Source organism: Pipistrellus kuhlii, unplaced genomic scaffold (assembly GCF_014108245.1).
Source record: "Pipistrellus kuhlii isolate mPipKuh1 unplaced genomic scaffold, mPipKuh1.p scaffold_m20_p_112, whole genome shotgun sequence".
Classification (NCBI taxonomy): Eukaryota; Metazoa; Chordata; class Mammalia; order Chiroptera; family Vespertilionidae; genus Pipistrellus; species Pipistrellus kuhlii.
The window spans coordinates 485,479-505,201 of NW_023425419.1; the positions used below are offsets into that span (position 1 = coordinate 485,479).

At 55.4% G+C, this 19,723-nt stretch overlaps 1 protein-coding gene across 1 annotated transcript; it reads right to left on the bottom strand.

Annotated features, from left to right (window-relative positions):
• Nucleotides 1-111: 111 nt before the first annotated feature.
• PDIA6 (protein disulfide isomerase family A member 6) lies at nucleotides 112-13,200 on the bottom strand. Its single transcript, XM_036432577.2, has 13 exons — nucleotides 13,109-13,200; nucleotides 9,811-9,952; nucleotides 8,435-8,492; nucleotides 7,975-8,101; nucleotides 6,598-6,698; nucleotides 5,458-5,588; nucleotides 4,839-4,953; nucleotides 4,305-4,445; nucleotides 3,683-3,767; nucleotides 3,504-3,576; nucleotides 2,086-2,244; nucleotides 1,041-1,137; nucleotides 112-545 (listed from the first exon to the last, which is right to left on the bottom strand). Exons 1-13 carry the CDS (start codon nucleotides 13,125-13,127, stop codon nucleotides 477-479), a joined length of 1,317 nt encoding a protein of 438 aa, XP_036288470.1. The 5' UTR covers nucleotides 13,128-13,200; the 3' UTR covers nucleotides 112-476.
• Between the last annotated feature and the right edge of the window lie 6,523 nt (nucleotides 13,201-19,723).

Genomic DNA, 19,723 nt, shown 5'->3' on the forward strand with positions numbered 1-19,723 from the left:
GCCCCACACGTTCTGAGGAGGAGACATCAGGGCCAGGCGGCACCACCATATGCTCTCACTGGCTAACATCAGACTCGGAATGTGGGACTGGACACTCATTTCATACATTTGTTGGCATTGTCCAAAATATTTTATTCTTTCATGGAAAAGCCATTAATATTCAAATGAAAGAATCACATTAAAAAACTGACATAAGAAACAGCCTCCGAGAACACCCAGCAGTCAGAGGGGAAAGTGTGTCAACAGCCCAGCAGTTTCCTTCAAAACAGTACGTGACAGAACACCACCGGTCCGCTGGCTACAATTCATAGAATTTTCCGTTGTTTTCTTGAGACGCAGAAGGTCCTTGTAGCAGAGTTTCCCAATGACCAATCAGTGCCACTTCCTGGTGACAAGCCCGGTGGCTGGTCTGATGGCAGGGACGTTCCTCCACCGCCGGCAACACCCGCTCCCAGGAAAGCACCGCAGCCGCCGCCTCACAACTCGTCCTTCCCCAGGTCGTCCAGCTCCACGTCGCTGAGGTCGATGTCGTCTTCCACAGGAAGCTGCAAGACAGGGCCGTCAGCCGCGCAGGCGCAGGCGCAGGCCCGCGGCCCAGCTCGGCCTCCCTCAGCGGAGGACCGCGGTGCTGGGCCACACCACCGGCTCTGCCCGCCCCGGCTCCGCCGCCGGGGGGCACGGATTTACTGGCCTCTTCAGCGCGGCCATGTCACAGCCGCGTCTCTCATGCTGTAAGCGGGTGCCTGAATTCAAGGTGGCGCTCACTCCGGGGACTGTCCGGAGGCAGCACCCGTGGCTCTACCTTGGGCGTCTGCGTTAAGAGCACCCAATGCCACGTAGCCCCCGTGCACAGGAGGGGCGAGCCGTCCCGAGAGGGCCTCCCTGAGGCTGTGCTGCCTCTGGTGTCAGGCGAGGGCCTGGGTCCGACAGGAGGATTCAGTTCACAAGGAGCAAAGACGCGCAGGGACCGGGAAGGACAAGAGGACGGAGTCCCGCCGCGAGTCCTGCACACACAGCCTCCTGTCGCGTCCCGGACTCACCTCGCCATCCTTGCCGTCCCAGGGCTCTCTGGTGCTGATGGCGGGGAAAGCCCCGCCTCCTACCGGCGCCGTGGATCCTCGCCCAAAGGAGAGCTCCCTTGGGGGAAACAGCAAACAAGCGCAGGCATTATGGGACTGCGGTGCCCGGAAGGGACAGCGGAGAGGACGGCCTGCCGGGGGCTCCCGGACACGCCAGGAACGGCGCTGCCTTCCCAAGCAGGACCCCCCAGGCCTGGAGTCCACAGGGCGGTGATTTAATGAACGGCACGTGTATTCTGCTCACACACAGCCTGTAAAACGACCCCCGCTGGGAGTTTAAGCCCAGAAAGGCTGTGGAGGACGGCAGTTCCCTTCCCCTCCTTGGAGCCACGCGAGCAGAGGCCCTGCCATGACAGGAGCCCGACTCCGCAGGCCTCCCGGGGCCGACCCGGACAGAGCGAGCACTGCCCTCGCCGGCGGCTTCAGGGGGACATGAGCCCCGCCTTGGGCAGGCGCCGAGAGACCGTCCCGGGGGCCCACAGGCGAGCACCGCTGCTGAGAAGGAGCCCGAAGGTGCCCTGTGAAGGGCACGGGATGTGGCCTGGAGAACCCCCAGGAGGCGCTCCCCACACGGGGAGAACTGGGACCTGCTATGAGCGCTGTTCAGTGTGCACCGTTCTGAAGTCACTACCCAACACCAACGCCCAGAAACGGAAACCGTGTCATCGAGGCCAGGCACAAAGCACGCTCGGGGGGAATGGGGAGACAGGCTGCTTCCGCCCAAGAGACCTTTCCGAGAATCGGGAAGAGACTCGGGAAGAGTCCGATCTCAACGGCGCAGAAGGCCGAGGTGACCGGAGAGCGGGAAGGATGGGCACCAGCTCTTCTGCAGAATCTTCCCGTGGGAAAGACAGCATGCAGGACGGGACCGGAGAAGCCTCTGAGACTCCAACGTCAAGTACAAAATAGTTCCACTTACTGCCTGTTCTACACCAACCCAGCTTCGATCAAAACCCACTGCAAAAACAAAACAAAATAAAAACAACTGGAAAGGGCAAAAGGTTACCTGAGAAACTCGTTAATGCCCTGCTCGCTGAAAGAGCCTTTCAGGAGAGCGAACTTCATCTTGCGTGCGTTGATGGCCGCCATGGCGGGGTAGCCAAAGCCCCCGATCCCCAGCGCGTTCTCCAGCTCCGACTGCGCGCCGGCCTCCGTCCACAGCCACCTGGGGAGGCAGACCGGTGTCAGGGCACAGGCCCCTCCACTCAGTTAGGTCCTAACTAGCGATCCTGATTAATTTTTAAAAACAACGTATTCTATATGTCCTCCTGAGTAACTCTAGTTTCTCTCTCATGTTTTCAGAACCCCAACTCAACAAGCCCATGGTCTGTGTACCCCAAGTTTCTCTCCCCCCCCCCATCTCTAAAACACTGTCCTCGAAGCCTTGTGCACATTCTGTCTTTGTTACCAGTATCATTTAGGTAATTATGTATGCATCACTTAGGCAGTTATAACATACGTAATAGTTACTTTTTAAAAAGTTATGGATGTGATATTATTATCCAATGCATAGAGAGTGGTGCAAAAGTAGGTTTACAGCTGTTCACATGGAAAATCTACAATAATTAGTAAATAATGCAAGAATAAATTGCTTCATGTCCTCACAAGTTTAAACCTACCTTTGCCCCACTATGTATAATCATGTTCAACCAACCGGCCGGCATGGCTCAGTGTCTGAGTGTTGACCTATGAACCAGAAGGTCACAGTTCAATTCCCAGTCAAGCGCACAGGCCCGGGCTGGGACTCAGTCTCCAGTGTGGGGCGTGCAGGAGGCAGCTGATCAATGGTTCTCTCTCATCATTGATCTTTCTCTCTCCCCCTTTCTCTTCTCAGAAATCAATAAAATATATTTAATTTTTAAAAAAATGCTCAACCAAATTTCATTGCTTAACTTCCACAAAGGTGAGAATGGAAAATGACAGAGGCGGCCTTCTCAGTCGGTAAACACAATACATGCTGACTGAACCAATAGAAAGTACGAAGCGCAGGGAGGTGGCAGCTGGGGACACGAGGTACACAGAGGGTGACACGGGGACGGACGGCACCAAGGATGAGGAGGAGAAGCCAGAGGCAGAGGGAGGGACAGAGGCTCCTTTGTTCAAACTGTGTCTAGGGCTGGCCGATGCAGGGGAGCTACAGAAGCAGCTGTCTCTGCCTCCTCATCTAGCCTTCAAGGCCATTCTAGAAGTCAACTATGTTACTAATTACTTTTGCTTGCTAGCCTGGGACTCCAACCACCATCTAAACTACAATTCATATGAGAAAATGTGACCAACAGCTGCCTGATAAGTAAGGAACTGTATTACTTCTTTTCTTCCTAAATGAACGAACATCGGAGCCCATGCTGAGAAACCAGAGGAGCCACCCCCCCGGGAAGCGCACCTCTGCTGCCCAGACGACAGGGACAAGGTTCCACCACTCACCCCCACATCTTCTTCTTGTACTTGTCTGCCAGCTTCAGGAGAACTTCCAAGTAAGAGTTCCTGCCTGCAGCTCCTGGCGCACACACACAAACACAGACAGTTAGAGACACACGTAGAGGAGTGAGCAGCACTAAGGGCTTTAGGAAACGTCTCGGAGCAGCGAGTTCTGTTCCTCGTACCCGTGTCCAGAATGTGGGGCAGGACGGCCACCACGCAGAGCTGGTGCTCCTCACACGTCTTCTTGGCGACGTCCTCACCGATGATCTGGGACCGGAGACAAAGACTGAGCACCACCCCTTCCGTTACGGAGCAGGAGACTCCCGGTGACACGTCTGCTGCTCCACAGCCACCGCCCATCACGCCCCAGAGCCCCGCCCGGGCCCTCAGCGACTGGGTGGGGGCTGAGAACTCGCACAGTCTGGCACTGAATCGTGTCACATTTATATGAATTTGCAGCTCCTTGTGCCTCAGTTTCCCCATATGTTAAATGGAGATTAAAAGTAGTGTTTACTGCTAAGTGTTCATATGAGCATTAAATGAGGAAAATGTACACGAAGCAGACAGAGCCCGTATGTAGCTCAGTGCTCAGCAATGCCGGCTGCTGTTCTCAGCATGAGAAGGGAAGATCCATTCCGTTGCTGAGCAGCTCAGCTACACCTGTTCTCACAGTGCAATCATCTTAGTGCTAACGTTTAAAGTCCAGAAACACGTCAGAGAGGATTCTAGAGAACAGCTCCTTCTGAAGAGGCTCCCGCCCCCCCGCCAGGTGAAGGCACCCCTCCCCGTGTGCTGGCCCCTGACCTCGAGCAGCTCCGGAGGCGGAGCGTTATCGGAAAACAGGTCCATGGCCCGGGAGACGATGTCAGATCTGGTCCGCCCCCCGTCGTAGTCCACAGGAGACTCGCCTTTCTGGAATATCTTGATCGTAGGAAATCCCCTAATCTGTTAAAAGACCAAACGAGCATTTAGTAGAAGCAAGGCAGTCTTTATGTTTCTGAAACCACCCTCCAGGTAATTTAATGGCTGCAGCAGAGTCCAAGGATGACCCCAAGTCTGTGAGGCGGGGGCTAACGGGCCGATTCAAGCCCTGGTCTGGAAGGCAGGGTTCTAACGTGACCTATCTGCTCCACACAGCGGACAACTCCACAGCCCTCCGGACGCTGGACAAGCCTGGGGACTCCACAGAAACAGTGCCATACCGGGGGGAAGCTCCCGTCCTGCCCCAGGGTCCCTGCACGTTCGCTCTAACGAGACGGCGGCTACAGAAGACTGACAGGCCTGGGTTCCGGTGAAGCACGGTGGACGGCGTGACCTCACAGAGAGCCTGATACGTACCCCGTACCGGCCGGCCAGCATCTGGTTGGCCGTGGCGTCCACCGCCGCGAGCTTCACCTTGCCTTTCGTTTGCTCTTTCACCTCCGTAGCCGCCGCAGCCCATTCTGGCTCGAGGCTGCGAACACACACCTCATCTCAGCACCAGTACTGTACCCGAGCGCGAGCTTCTCCCGCCCAGGGGCGGCACACTTGGAAAACGTGTTCCGCGTGGACTTACAAAGACATGCTGCGGCCCTCCATTTGCTTCCAGTCCTTGGTCACCTCCTAATCTGACTGCTTAGCTCAGTGTTAACCTTGGAAAATCTGCCGGAGGAAACTCCTAGTACCGATGCCAATGTGCATCGTTCCTTAGAGTCAGAGCTTTGTGGGAGATAATGGTTTTATCTATGATCTGGTTCCGCTTTTCAAAGGAACTTACTCACTTATATGTGGAATCTAAATACACACACACACACCCCAAGCTCCTCGACACAGGAAACAGACTGGTGGTTGCTACAGGCAGGTGGCAGGTGGGCAAAATGGACGAGGAGAGTGAAACACAAGAACAGAAACCCCACAGCGAGCCCGGTCACTGTACTGAAAACTCAGTGCCTTACAGGACACAGTTAGGAGCACTTACTTTTTGCAGTGTCCACACCAGGGGGCGTAAAACTCAACCATCCAAACGTCTTCACTGTCCAGAACGTTCTTGTCAAAGCTGTCATCTGTCAGCTCGATCACATCTTTCTTACTTGAACTTTCACTTCGACCCTGTCATGTGACAGCAAACATTACACCACATAGCGGCCGAAGGAACAGGACTCCCTTCTAAACACACCGAGGACAACATGCCTCTACATTTTAAGCTTTTTGAGTTTTTCTTTCCAGTAAAAACTACTTTCTCCAGTGAGGGACACTGTGTAATACTATTTTGCTGGGTAGGCAATACTTGGTTTCAAAGTTACCTGCAGTACATTCAGTACTGCACAACAGGCATCTAATTCAGTCACTTGCGGTTTTTCTAAACTTCAGCCTAGCTCAGTCACCTTACCACCACCACTGAGCCCCAGCGCACCGGGTGCCGCACCTGTTCCTCCCTCTCCGTCTCTCCGGCCCAGAAAAACAAAGGAACACCCCTCCCTCCTTTCAGCGCCCTCCTCCAGGGCTGAACCCAAGAAACAGGGAGGTGCCTTGCTTCTCGCCTGGGCCACAGCCCGGAGCTCGGGGACGGCTGCTCACTTGTCAGGAAGAACCCATCGCCCTTCACAAGAGCCTAAGCCCCTGACGGCTAAACGTCACCTCTCACCCAGGGCGTCTGACACCAGCCACAGAGCGGGAACGTCCTTCTCCTCGGCCCTGTGCGCACGGACAATCCCCCAGCTCGGGCTCACTGCCGCCGATCTGGGCCAACAGGGCACCCCAATTCCACCTGTGCCGTCCAGCTGGAGGAGCTGGCTCCCTCTCCTCTGTGCCACGTGAGGGTGGCCTGGTGGTCGCCCTCTGCGCCCACTCCTCTCCTGGCCGCGGGCCGAGGAGGCCCCTTTGGGGCTGGCTCCTGGCCCGTGGACGGGCAGGGTGCGCTGGGACTGACTGGCTACCATGACGGTGGTTGAGGTGGCCAAAGAGCAAGCGAGAGGGCTGACTCCCTCTGGTTCGAGGACCAACCTCCTGTTACGTTTTAAGGAAAGCGCCCCAATGTGCAGTATTTTAAAAAGAAACCTATCTTCCGCCAGGCTGCCTCAGGCTGCACAGGCATCACCCAGCAAAGCCGGAGCCTCACCTGCTTCCCAGAACTGTAGCCCCTGCCCCCGAGGCGGTCCTTGACGAGCTGGCGCAGGGCACTGAGAGCGGCATCCACGATGGCGTCCGCAGTCCTGCCGCCTGCAGGGAGACAAGGCGTCATCAAGTGAGCCATCACTTACGCTTTAGCTACATCACGCCCAATATATAGATTTTAAATATATTTTATTAATTTTTTTACGTAGAGGAAGGGAGAGGGAGAGAGAGCTAGAAACATCGATGAGAGAGAATCATCGATCAGTTGCCTCCTGCACATGCCCCACCGGGGATGTGCCCGCCACCAAGGTCCATGCCCTTGACCGGAATCGAACCCGGGACCTTTCAGTCCGCAGGCCGACGCTCTATTCACTGAGCCAAACCAGTTTCGGCACGCCCAATACTTTTTATTAGGACCCCACACATGGCCCAGCCTGGCCTCTCTGATGACCTTCCCTGTGATGATCCATCTGCCTGTGATACTTTAAATGAAATAGGACCACTGCACAGAAGAACCCACAGGGGAACTAAAGTAACATTTAGCTTTGAGAATCTGTTCTCAGTTGCCTCAGTGACCAAGACAGATACGATTTACATAGCGACAAAGCAGGAAGTTTGTAGTTACTTCTCAATAGTTTGGGAGTCTAAAAGCTTAACAAGACAAAGATTCATGGGCGAAATACTCCATGGTAACATGGACAGTTTAAACTCTCAAATTACAAGCCTTCTCTCTGCCACATGGCTAAGCCAGACCCTCTCCTACAGTGAGAGGCAGAGAGCTCACAGCAAGAAAACATGTGTAGCCCTGGCCAGTGTGCTCAGTGGTTAGAGTGTCAGCTTGTGCACCAAAGGATCCTGAGTTCAATCTCCTGCCTATCAGGGAATGTGCCAGAGGCAACCAATCAATGTGTCATGTGTCGCACACACTTTGATGTTTCTCTTTCTTTCCCCCTCTCTCTAAAAAAAAAAAATCAATGGGAAAAATATCCTCAGGAGAGGATTAACGAAAACAAATAAACAAAAAACCACCGGAAAATCTTTACTCAACATCAGTGCCTGTAGAGTATGAAGCAGCCAGTCTTTTTTCGTTACAAAGAGAAAGACAAGGGAAGCACAGGACAGCACCGCGCTGCCACCGCAAAGGCCGAGTGGGCTCAGCGAGGGAAGCTAAGTGAACGATAAACACCGCACCTGCAGGCACCAGTGAGGCTTCAGAACCACCCAGCAGGTGGGAACGCTGTGCACAGCAGGGCTCAGGAGGGTTAGGCACAAAGAGGAGAGGAGCAGGCTAGCAAGTTCCAGATCCTAGTTTTCTCTTCTCCCCGCCCCTGCTCCAATGAAAGTTCCAGCCAGGGGAGGAGGTAGGTAGCCAAGTCCTTACCTTGGTAATCTTCCGGTCTGTTCTTGTTGGACCCAAAAATCTTGATGGTGGGGAATCCCTGCACCCCGTACTGACCGCCGAGGGACTGATGCTTGTCGGCGTCCACCGCGCCCACGCGCACCACCCCCTGCGGAGAGAGGACAGGATGGGCCATTGGCAGCTGAGCAGACGCCGCAAGAACCTGTCCCCGCTTCCCATGGAGAAAACAGGAGGACGGAGGCTGCACACAGCCAACAGGCCCCCGGCGGGAACCGTTCCCGAGAGGAGCGACGGGGGAAACAGAGCTGACAGACAGACAACAAAAAACTAAAATGGACTTTACACCTTTGCTTCCTAGATCATTTTGGCATCAATACAAGGGTTTTGAGCTTTAATATGCAAATTAATTTCCTATTATGCATTCACTCATTAGCATGAATTGAAACATGCACAAGTGAATGTGGACATCTCAAAAACTTACTTTTAATGCAGTTGCTACTTTCTTCCATTCTGGTGTTAACCGTTGGCAGTGGCCACACCTTTTAGGGGACAAAAACACAAATAAAGGCAACAGTTAAAGTCTTTGATCCCCAATTCAAAAATCACCCACCAACAGTCTACTGAGTGACAGGCCCGGGTGATGGCTGACAGAGTACAAGCATCAATAAAACAGAAACCTGGAGGAGCTCCCCTTCTGGTGACTTTACTAAAATCCCGTTCATCTCAGATTTTTACAATGTTCCCTAATTACTGCTCAATTAAATCCCCCTCGGTGTGAATGACTCCACACCAGAGACGAAGCTGGAGCGTGTACCCGGTACGTGAGCCTAAGTGTGGCTCAGCTGGGCGGTCATGTGGCAGCACCACTCCTCAGAGGGCCTGCCTGTGCCCGCACCGGAGCACTGAGTGCGGCATCCAGAGGACTGGACGCCAAGTGCAGCATTTCAGGGGCTGGCACTGCGTTCCCGAACCCCGCTTCCCGGCCTGCCACAGGAAACACGAAGCAGTAACGGAAAACCTCCCAGCAGGCAGACCTAAGGCGCCCACCAGGGAGGGTCTGCCTGTCGATCCTGTGCGCGGCTGGAGGCAGTTCACCCAGCGCCTCTCTGTCCCAGACCACCACGCAGCTCGCCTGCAGCTGCTCCGGCCAGAGCTGGTCTCCTCCCAGGCACGGCCTCCGTTTCTGGCTGTGACACCTCCTGCGCATTGCGCACCGCTGACCCGCGCTATGCTTCTATTTGTTGGGGTTTTTTGTTTTCATTAAATGTTTTAACTACGTACTGTTTTCTGACTATCATTGTTCACCATTAACTTCAACATAATTACATCTTCACCCCCGAGGGCTTTTTCCAAGTGACTGTAAAGCAAGACCGAACCAGGTTCCTCCTCACAGGAACCAGCAGCCCTCTTCAGAGACAGAGTGGAGTCACTGGCCCTTCCCTTCCCTCGCCCCGTTCTGTCTCTAGTGTCCCTCCTGCCCCTCATCCTCCTTATCACAGAAGATGAACCATCTTGAGTTACAAGTTTCGTTTCCTTTTCTTCTTTCTTGCATCATTAGCTACTTCACCCCCCACACACACACATACACCCACACACACACATACACCCACACACACACACACTCACCTACACACACACTTACTCACCTACACACACACACACACTCACCTACACACACACACACACATACAGGCACGCACGGCCCTGTCTCCACGGCCTTTAATAAACACCCTTTGTGGCAGCTCCCACGTCCACTTCTAACAAGCAGTGAAGGAGATAAACTAGATGCATGTCATACAGCGTTCTTCCTTCTAAAGCACCACAGATAGCAGACAACCAACCACTTTTAATACTTACCACGGAGCGAAGAACTCCACGAGCCACAAGCTGTTACTCTGGATAACTTCCTGGTTGAAGTTTGACGGCGTCAGCTCGGTGACGTCATCGCTAGAGGAGTACAGCCCACTCGCCGCGAGGAAGAGGGTGCAGCTCACCAGGCCTGGGGGCGACCAGAGCGTCAGCAGCTCCTGGCCCTGCCGGGGGGAACCCGGCGGCTCCCTCCTCCCCGGGCCCTGCCCTCCCTGGGCTGGAGCCCCCAGAACCCTCCGCCCCCTGGCCAGCGGCACTCTCGCGGAAAACCATTCACAGGGCACTCTTGGTGCCCTCAGGCTCCGTCCCCAGCCTGGGGGCAGCGCTGTCACTGCGGCTGTATGGGCCAGGGCGCTAGCTCCTGGGAGCGCACTCGCTGTGAGCGTGGGTAGCCCACCAGTACTTCGGCCTGTGCTATTCGGCTGCCATGTCAGCATGCCCTCTTTACGGAAACCCCTTTTTGAAGTGAAGGAAAATAATTTGTTTCCCGTACGAGACTGGGACTCTCAAGGGCAGGGACCATTTTGGTGCTTTTATTTCCACTGCTCCCAGCTGGCACAGCACCAGGCCCTCGCGATGCTGTGGGTGCGCTTCCGAGGATGTGTCACGTGAGTAGTGGCATCAAGCCTACAGTGTATCGTGTTGTAACGGCGGAGTTCAGCTACACGGTGGACCAAGTGTATTTTTGTTACTCTAGGAACTCAATGCAATTTATAACTACTATATTAAAAAACAAACAAACCACAAGTTCTGAACTGACTTACAAATATTTTAAGAACAAGTCTTTTAAATTGGTAATACTATCAAAATTTCTCCTCCTCCTCTAAAATTCATATATAACTGTTTTCTGACTGCATTGTTTTAAACTTCCAAAACAATGCTAAATAAGAGGTTGTTCTTGATTTTGAGTCCGGCTTCTGACTGAGCAGAGCTCTGCCTGTGGGAGTGCACTGACCATCGGGGCAGCTCCTGCATTGAGTGTCTGCCCCCTGGTGGTCAGGGCACGTCATAGCGACCAGCTGTTCTGCAGTTCGGTAGATTTGCATATTACCCTTTAACTATATAGGACTAGAGGCTTGGTGCACAAAATTCATGCACTGGTGGTGGTGGTGGTGGTGTGTGTGTGTGGGGGTGTTCCTCAGCCCCGCCTGTGCCCTCTCACAGTCCTGGAGTCCCGCGATGGATCACCCCAAACAGGGAGGCCCTGCCCACCTGCCACAGCCCACTGATGGTGGCCTGGGCCTCCCTCTGCAGGGCGATCACGGGGCAATGGCCGGCCCCTGACCAATCGCATCGCACTGGCCTCGGCTGGTCTGGCACCAGTGGGTGTCACAGCATGATTGTCCAGATGGTGGTCCGGCTGTTTGGCTGATTTGCATATTACGGTTTTTATCATTATAGATCACGTAGGATAGAGTGTTGGACGTTTGTCTTTAAATTTGGCCTCATTCTCACAAGAGCACCCCCCTCCCCCAATACATGGCTATCCAATGGAAATGCCTTAATGATAACACTATCCGGCTTTGAGCTCTAACCTTATTACACGGCAGTTTGACCGGGAAGGGTTAGAAGGAAATCAAACACCATACTCAGAAAGACAGGGTAAAGGATGTATAAATCCCAACAGCAAAAACATAGCCAGCAACCACTCCACAGAAACCCTCAAGAAATCCAAAACCCTGGGTCCACTTAAGATAAAGTAGGTCAGTGCTGACCACTAGTGTTCTCTCTCAAACTCACATCCCTCCACTCCCCGATAATGCGCACCGCTGGGAACCCCGCACACCTGCGTGGCTGGCGCCTCTGTGAGCAGGTGGTCCTGCCATCCTGCTCGCCCTGCTTCCTCCCCAGCAGCTGAGGATGCTACGTACCCCCATCAGCACCATCCCCATCCCACACCTGCCAGCAGCCCCCCAGAAAGCCGGCGTGGGCTCCCAGCAGGCTGGTCACATGGGTTAAAGAAAGGGGCTTTCAGAATCACGTGTGGGCACCTGTTAAACAGACCAAACTCCCCCCACCTATGCTCCCGCGAGCAATGCGGCAAACACGTCTGCATCCTGTTTGCTCTCTGCAGACGTGTTACGTGAACGCTCAGGACAGCCCCACGGAGGACTCGCCCCAGACACACAGCCACTCGTGCGGGGAGGGGCCGGGCTCAAACCCTGCCGCGGGGGATGGGGAAGGGGAAGGGGATGCGAGTGGGGAGGGGGAGGGGGATAGGGAAGGGGATTGGGATGGAGATGAGGATGGGGATAGGGAAGGGGATGGGGATGGGGATGGGGATGAGGATGGGGTTAGGGAAGGGGATGGGGATGGGGATAGGGAAGGGGAAGAGGATAGGATAGGGATGGGGGATAGGATGGGGATGGGGTTGGGGAAGGGGAAGAAGATAGGATAGGGATGGGGGATAGGATGGGGATAGGGAAGGGGAAGAGGATAGGATAGGGATGGGGGATAGGATGGGGATGGGGATGGGGAAGGGGAAGAGGATAGGATAGGGATGGGGGATAGGATGGGGATGGGGACGGGGGGACGGGGGGACGGGGACGGGGACCGGGTGTAAGGAGGCGCCGGGGAAGGGCGGGGTCCTGGGCGCCGCTCCCGTGGTCTCTAAGGCCGGCATCCCCACCCTCAGGAAAGCCTGGGCTCCGTGTGGTCCTGGGAAGCGCGGTCCCATTGGAGGGGCCCCGAGACCAGCTTTAGGGGGGCCCTTCCCGGCACGAGGCGACGCCGGGCCTGCGCTTTGGTGTTTATTTCCTTGGAAGCAGGCGCTCCATCACACGAGGGGCGAGGACAGGCGGTGCGAGGAGCCCGGGACCCCATCCGCACTGGGGACCCAAGTCCCCTGGAGGCTGCACCCCAACCCCGGCCGCGGGCAGAGACCCCGCCCGGCCACCGGCGCCCGCCCGCCCGCCCGCCGCCCGCCGCCCGCCGCCCGGAGCTCGGCGCTCGGACCGGGCTCGCCGCTGCCGGGTCCCCGGCGCCCCGGGTGCGGGCCCAGCCTCAGGCCTCCCGCCCCCGCCCCGCTCGCACCCGCACCCCCGGGGGGGCTGCAGCCGAGGCCGCCGGCCGCACCGCCGCCCGAGGGCCCGCGGGGGCTCCGGCCCAGGCCCCTTCCCGCCTCCCGGACCCCCCTCCGCCCCCCGCGCCCCGGGCTCCACAGCCTCCCCTCCGCGTCCCGCGTGGGCCGGGCCGAGGCCGCGCGCCCGCCACGGCGCTGCCCGGGCGGCGGGCCCTGTGGGGGTCGGGCCCCAAACGGCCCCAGGACGACGAAGGCCGCGCTCACCGAGCACCAGGCGCGCCATGCCGAGCGTCCGCGCCGCCGCAGTCCCGCCGCCGCGCCCCCGCCGCCCTCGGCCGCGAGGCAGGCCGGTCCCGGCGGCGCGGAGGGGCGGCCGGAAGGCGCTCGCCAAGCCGTGGCCGCGGCTCATTGGCCCCTGAAGGCTTCGCTCAGGCGCGCAGCCAATGGGAGGCGGCCGGGTAGAGGTTACGGGGCTGGTGGGTGTGGTTTTAAAGGGGGCGGGGCGAGCGGCGGAAGGAGGGGCCTCAGGGGCGCGGGGCCCGGTGCCTGCGTCCCAGGTGGTCCGCGCCTGCCGCCGCCCCGGGGCCGGGGCTTTGGGGACTTGTTTGCGGCCAGAAGTTGGTTTTTCCTTATTTCCGGGGCCCCTCTTCTCTCTGGACCCCCGCCCCTGGCCTCCAACAAGCCCCTTCCCAGCCCTGATGCCTCCCTCGCCTCCCCACCCCTTCCCCTCTTTGTCTCCAGGGAGGATGATTCTCTTTGGGCCTTGGGTCATCCAGGCCCTTATGAAATGGCATTGGTTTTTTTTACTTGTTCCCGGATGAGCTTTCTGATAGACCCTCCCCTCCTCCTGTTGATGGACAGACGTGAACCCCACCTGCAGCCAGACATTCCTGAGCAGTGAACCACCAATCAGCACCTGCCAAATACCCTGGGCCCCCACCATTCCTAGGGCCTTAGGTCCCTGGTCACGGGCCTTGCATGAAACCACCAATCAGCGTGTGCTGAGTGTCCTCCCCTTAAAAAGTGCTTGTGTCCCGGCCCTCCTCGCACTCTTCTGTTCCTCTCTCTGGAAGCAGCCGGCAGTGGTTCTCTTCTCTTCAATAAAGCCTGTGTCCTGGCAACCCGGTCTCCGGCCTTCTCTATTTCATCTATCACATTCAGTCCCAAAAGCACATGCTAAGCACATACTGTATGCAACACACGTCACCTAGTATTCGTTTTGTTGAATGACTTTAAAAGTTAGTCTTGGCCAAAACCAGTTTGCTCAGTGGATAGAGTGTCGGCCTGCGGACTGAAAGGTCCCGGGTTCAATTCCGGTCAAGGGCATGTACCTTGGTTGAGAGCACATCCCCAGCAGGGGGTGTGCAAGAGGCAGCTGATCGATGTTTCTAACTTTCTGTCCCTCTCCCTTCCTCTGTCTAAAAAAATCGATAAAATGTATTTTTTTTTTTTTAAGTTTCTCTTGTCCTGGGCAATGAGTGTGTAAGACCAGTTTCCCCCAAGCGGGGCTTAAGCTTCGGGGTCTCCTTCCTCGCCCTGGTGGATGGAGCCCTAGCAATGCCCTCACGGGGTCCTATGCCTTGTAAGATTTGCAGAAGTAAAATAGTTTCTATATAATGGGGGAAGCCGAAGGCATCTTCTCACTCTGGTTCCCCGCCGATGTGCAGACTTGAGCATCTTGTTGTAAGAGGAATCGTTTATTCCTCGGTAGTGCTTAAGATAGAGCAGTTCTGATTCTGGCGAAACCCTTTATGAACACAATGGGGTCATGAAAATGTCAAGGAGTTGTTACCCGTAAAAATTGGTGCACGAGCCGAAACCAGTTTGGCTCAGTGGACAGAGCATCGGCCTGCAGACTGAAAGGTCCCAGGTTCGATTCCGGTCAAGGGCATGTACCTTGGTTGCGGGCTCATCCCCAGTGGAGGGTGTGCAAGAGACAGCTGATCGATGACTCTCTCTCATCGATGTTTCTAACTCTCTATCTCTCTCCCTTCCTCTCTGTAAAAAATCAATAAAATATATTAAAAAAAAAAAAAAAAAGATTGGTGCATGAGTATGTTTGTGTTAGCCCAGTGGTCGGCAAACTCATTAGTCAACAGAGCCAAATACCAACAGGACAACGATTTCTAGCGCCCAGAAGAAACCGTTGAAAAGATAACTAGCACCAAGCTTTGCCATCATGGATTCGTTTTGCCGACCCGGGCACTTTCTACAACAGAACCAATCCGTACGGACTGTGTCCGCCTCTTTCCCGCGGAGCCATGTGGGGGTGCTCGCCCATGAATGGCTGGCTGCGCCCCGCTGTGTAGATGGACCACAGACTGTTCTCCTGGCAGACACGGGTAGGTCCCACACCCTGGCAGGCTGGCACGGTGTGGTAGTTAACAGACCAGACGCACGCCTTTCGGTGGGGGCCCCCGGCTATTTCCGGGGTGCTGTGAGTGCCTGGTGGCCTTTGGCTAACAGTCTACATCGCGGCTCCAACCAACACAAACCATTCGGTGGAGTGGAGGAGGGCGGAGCCGGCCATCCTCCCCCAGCAGGTCCCTGGGACCCGCCTCCCTGCTGGCCGCTTTTAACACCTGAGAGTTCTAAGAACAAAAGATTCGAGATGAAAACCTTCTGAAGGACTACACTTCTTGAGTCCTAGCCCTTCGGCTACCTTGAGCATGGCTCTGTGGGTGCTCAGGGAGTGGGAACAGCGTGTCCCGGAGTCGGGGTGATTTGAGGCCATGTCACCAAGTCCCCTTGGCCTTGGCTGGGCTGGTCAACCACCGGCTCTGGGCCGCTGCTCCTGGAAAAGCCGAAGGGACAAGAGGAACAGCCCCGCAGGACAGGCCCCTCCCTAAGCTGATCAAAGGCTCGGTCGCCAAGCGGAAAGGAACGCACGGAGGACGTAAGGGGGTGGAAGGCACAGCCCGGAAACCTTGGTGTGTGTGTTTGTTTTTTTTCCTAGGACAATGAACAGAATTAGTAACGCAAGTTCCCACCACGCTTCCTAGTTAATAACAATAATGATAAAATAAAATAACTTGGTATGTGCTAGCCCCCAGAATGCTTTAAAGCTGGGTTGGGGGTGAGGATGTTTATAAATAGACTGGAAAAGTTTCTCTTCCTCCCATTTCCCTAGAATTCTGTCCTCCTGCACTGCGGCTGCTGCTGGTCACTCAGAGCCTCTCACCCCCAATCCCCCACTTCCTATAGCACCACTTCCATCCTGAGAGGAGAGGAGAGGAGAGAAGAGGAAAGGGGAGAGGAGAGAAGAGGAGAGGGGAGGGGAGGGGAGGGGAGGGCAGGGGAGGGGAGGAGAGGGCAGGTGGGTTGCACTAGGAGTTCCTTGGGGGACATTCTCATGGTCATTACCTTTGCTGGGGGGGTGGGGTGGTGAATACCATTAGAGCCCTCCGTTGGAATTTCAGTGTCACCTGACCCAGGAAATAGAGAAAGGTGTGCAGGCAGGAGGAGAGGCCCAGAGGCAGGGAAGTGCACGGCCTTATCTCTCAGTGCCAGCACTTTTCCTTTCTTTTCTTTTTTTTAAATAATATTTTTATTGATTTTAGAGAGGAAGGGAGAGGGAGAAGGAGAGGGAGAAAGAGAGGGATAAGGAAAGAGAGCTAGAAACAGCAATGATGAGAAAGACTCATTGATCGGCTGCCTCCTGCACGCCCCACACGGGGATTTGAGCCCACAACCTGGGAATGTGCCCCGGCCAGGAATCCAACTGTGATCTCCTGGTTCATAGGCCGATGCTCAACCATTAAGCCACGCCGGCCAGGCCAGCATTTTCCTTAAAACTGTACATGTATGTTATTATCACGGTTACTACATGCTGCTGCTTCCTGTGTATTAAGCACGATGCCAAACTCACCCCCTGCATGTCCCAAACGCCTCCTGCGCCTCCGCTTTAGGGCCCTGCTTAGATCCCAAGTCTTCAGCGGTCTTCCTTGACCACACGCTCTAGCGTTGGCACCCTGCCCTGGCCCCGTGATTTCCCGGGGAAGCCCTTTCTTTTCTCCCTCTTAGCAATTTTATCAGCTCCGTGTGGCTGCAGTGACACATTGCCACAAACTTCATGGCTTAAAACCATGCACACGTATCACCTGCCAATTCTGTAGGGTAGAACAAGGGCGACACTCGCGGTCTCCCGGATTGCGCTCCTTCCTGGAGGCTCTGGGGAGTGTGTGTGTGTGTGTGTGTGTGTGTGTGTGTGTGTGTGTGTGACGGCGCTGTTTCCTGGTCTTTTCCTGCTTCTAGAGACGCCTGCAACCCTTGCCTCGAAGCTCCTTCCTCCATCTTCAAAGCCGATGATACCCCTGAGTCCTTCCTTCTCGTGCCCGCCTCTGTTCTCCCTCCCGCCTCCCTCTTCCACCTGAAGGACCTTGTGATTCCAGGGCCGAGGCCAATTACCCAGGATGCTCCCCCACGTCAAGGTCAGCTGACCTGCATCCAATCTTCAATTCCCTTCCGCCTTGTAACGGAGCACTGGGACACGGACATCTCGGGGGAGGGGCCCATTATCCGCCTGCGGGAGGCCAATCCCAGCGGACTTAAATGCAGAAAGTTCATCAAAACGTTGATGAGGCTTGGGGCTTCTGCTGGGCTGAAGATCTGCCTGTTATTACCTGCTGCTGAACAGCTGTAGGCAGTTCCCCCAACCTGATAATGCCAAACCTTACCTTTGCTATGTTTATCTGCTTTGCTATAGGGAAAAATGTGGGAATAAAAATCCTTGGGCCCGGAGAGTCAGAGAACTTAGTTACTAAAGCTAAGCCTTCCCTGGCTCCCCCACAAAATGCCTTCCCTGTTTATATTTCCTGTCTGGTCTCTTCATCAATTTACTCGCAGCCCCTTCTCCAGATTCCTGAACCCCCTGCCCAGTATTCCCCACCCACAGGGTAATCACCACCATTTATAACTATTTACTTGCCCATTTCCTTTTGTCTGATTTGTCTGAGTTGTGGGGATCTGTGTCATTGCTGCTCCCACTGTACTGCTGTGACTGGCCCAGTGCTGACCCCAGCGGCCACTCAGTGTCTGCGGTGAGTGAAGGGTTGAACCACCCCGCAGAGCCCGTGTTACCATGCCCCTCTGACCCACAAGAAGAGGTTCGTACAGGTGTCAATGCTCACCCACGCTCTCAGAGCCATGGGTCTTGGAGTCCACAAAGTCAGGATGGGCCGGGTTGTGCTGCAGTAACAAGCAGCCCTCATCTCTCTGTCTTGCAACAAGAAAGGGTTGTGTCTCCCATGCTGCCTGCCGGTCACAGGCTGCCTACAGCTCTGCTCCCCACCAGCCTCGCTCTGGGACCCACATGGACCCCCATGCCGCCAGCAGGAATGTTGCTGGTCTTGGGGCAGAGGGGAAGGGACCCCCTCCTCGCCGCCTGACCACACACAGGCCTTTAAATCCTCTGTTCAGAAGTGACACACCTCATGTGCCCGGGCTGACCAGCAGACCCTGAGCTATGGATAAACAATTTCTCTGACACACGTTCTGTGAAAGAGAGGCTAAGGGGCCAAAACAGCCTCGATTGCCTGCCTCATGAACCCTTTATTGCCACAACAGCTTAACTAAAATTAACCTCTGGGTACAATCAGCAGGGTAAGCATCCTTGAGAAAGCACATGCGTCCACAAGGTCGTGTCTAAAGACCACACATAGAAATTCTAGCAAAAACACCTTCATTAGCAGGTGCAGGGGATGGCACACAATTTTCTTTTTCTTTCACAGAATCAGTCACCAAATCGTGCCAAGTTTGAAACCTAAATAACATGTCTTCCCTCATCCACACAGATCCTGGCGCATCTCAAATTTCAGCGTTGTGGGCCTGAACGGTTACAAGAGCCTCCTTGCTTCGTCCCTCTTTGCCTCTCCTCTATTCCATCCTTCCCCTGCAGAGTTCCAGAGTTTTCCAGAGCTTTCTAGAGGTTGAGAGAGGCTTAGGACATTTATTTATTTATTTATTTATTTATTGACATACTAAGAACCAAAGAGATGCCCAAGCAGGGTTACAAAGTCTGGATGAAGTTTACATGCTTACTTTGCACAGAATTAGTGCTTTAATTGAAAAGCCATGTAATGCTAGCCAGCTGTGCTAGCCATTAGATCAAGGTAGAATTTTAAAAATCCAATATAGTGCATTCCAAGAGGTGTGACCTGGTAACAAGACACGAGTTCAGAGCAGTTCCGTGAATGTCACGTTTTCCTGCCCTGCCAGGATGTCCCGTGACTAAATATTGACTCTCATTTGGAGATAACCTCGCAAATCTGACTTTGGGTCCCTTTGAGAACCAGAAACTGGGCCCCAAGTCCTCCCAGCCTCCTGCAGGCACCGATCACGCGGGAGGGACTCCCTGTCTGCTGTCTCTGCTAGAATGCCTCTCCCATCCTGCCCTCCCATGGACCCTCTCCATCCCAGCCCAGGGCTATCCCTTCCGGGAGCTTCTGTAAGCCTGTCCCAGGGAGGTGAGGGGCTCTCTCCTCCCGGTCCCACCTGCATCCTCTTCCTCCAACTTCTTAGCACAGGAGTGTCTGCTCCACTCCCACCCCATCCCCGTCCCCATCCATACCCCCACTCCCACCCCCATCTCCATCCCACTCGCACCCCCACCTCCACCCCCACCCCCACCTCCGTCCCCATCCCCATCCCCACCCCCACCCCCATCCCCACCACACCCCCCACCCCCACCCCCATGCAGTGCTCCAGGGGCAGCGTGAAGGGCCAGGACTAGTCAGGTCAATATGCCCAGCTCCTAGAAGGGGTCTGGGGAAATGCATGAAAGAACCTTCAAATAAACAAACGTGTACACGAAGGGCATGCCACTGAGCCTAGGCCAGTGGACGGCAAACTGCGGCTCGAGAGCCACATGGGGCTCTTTGG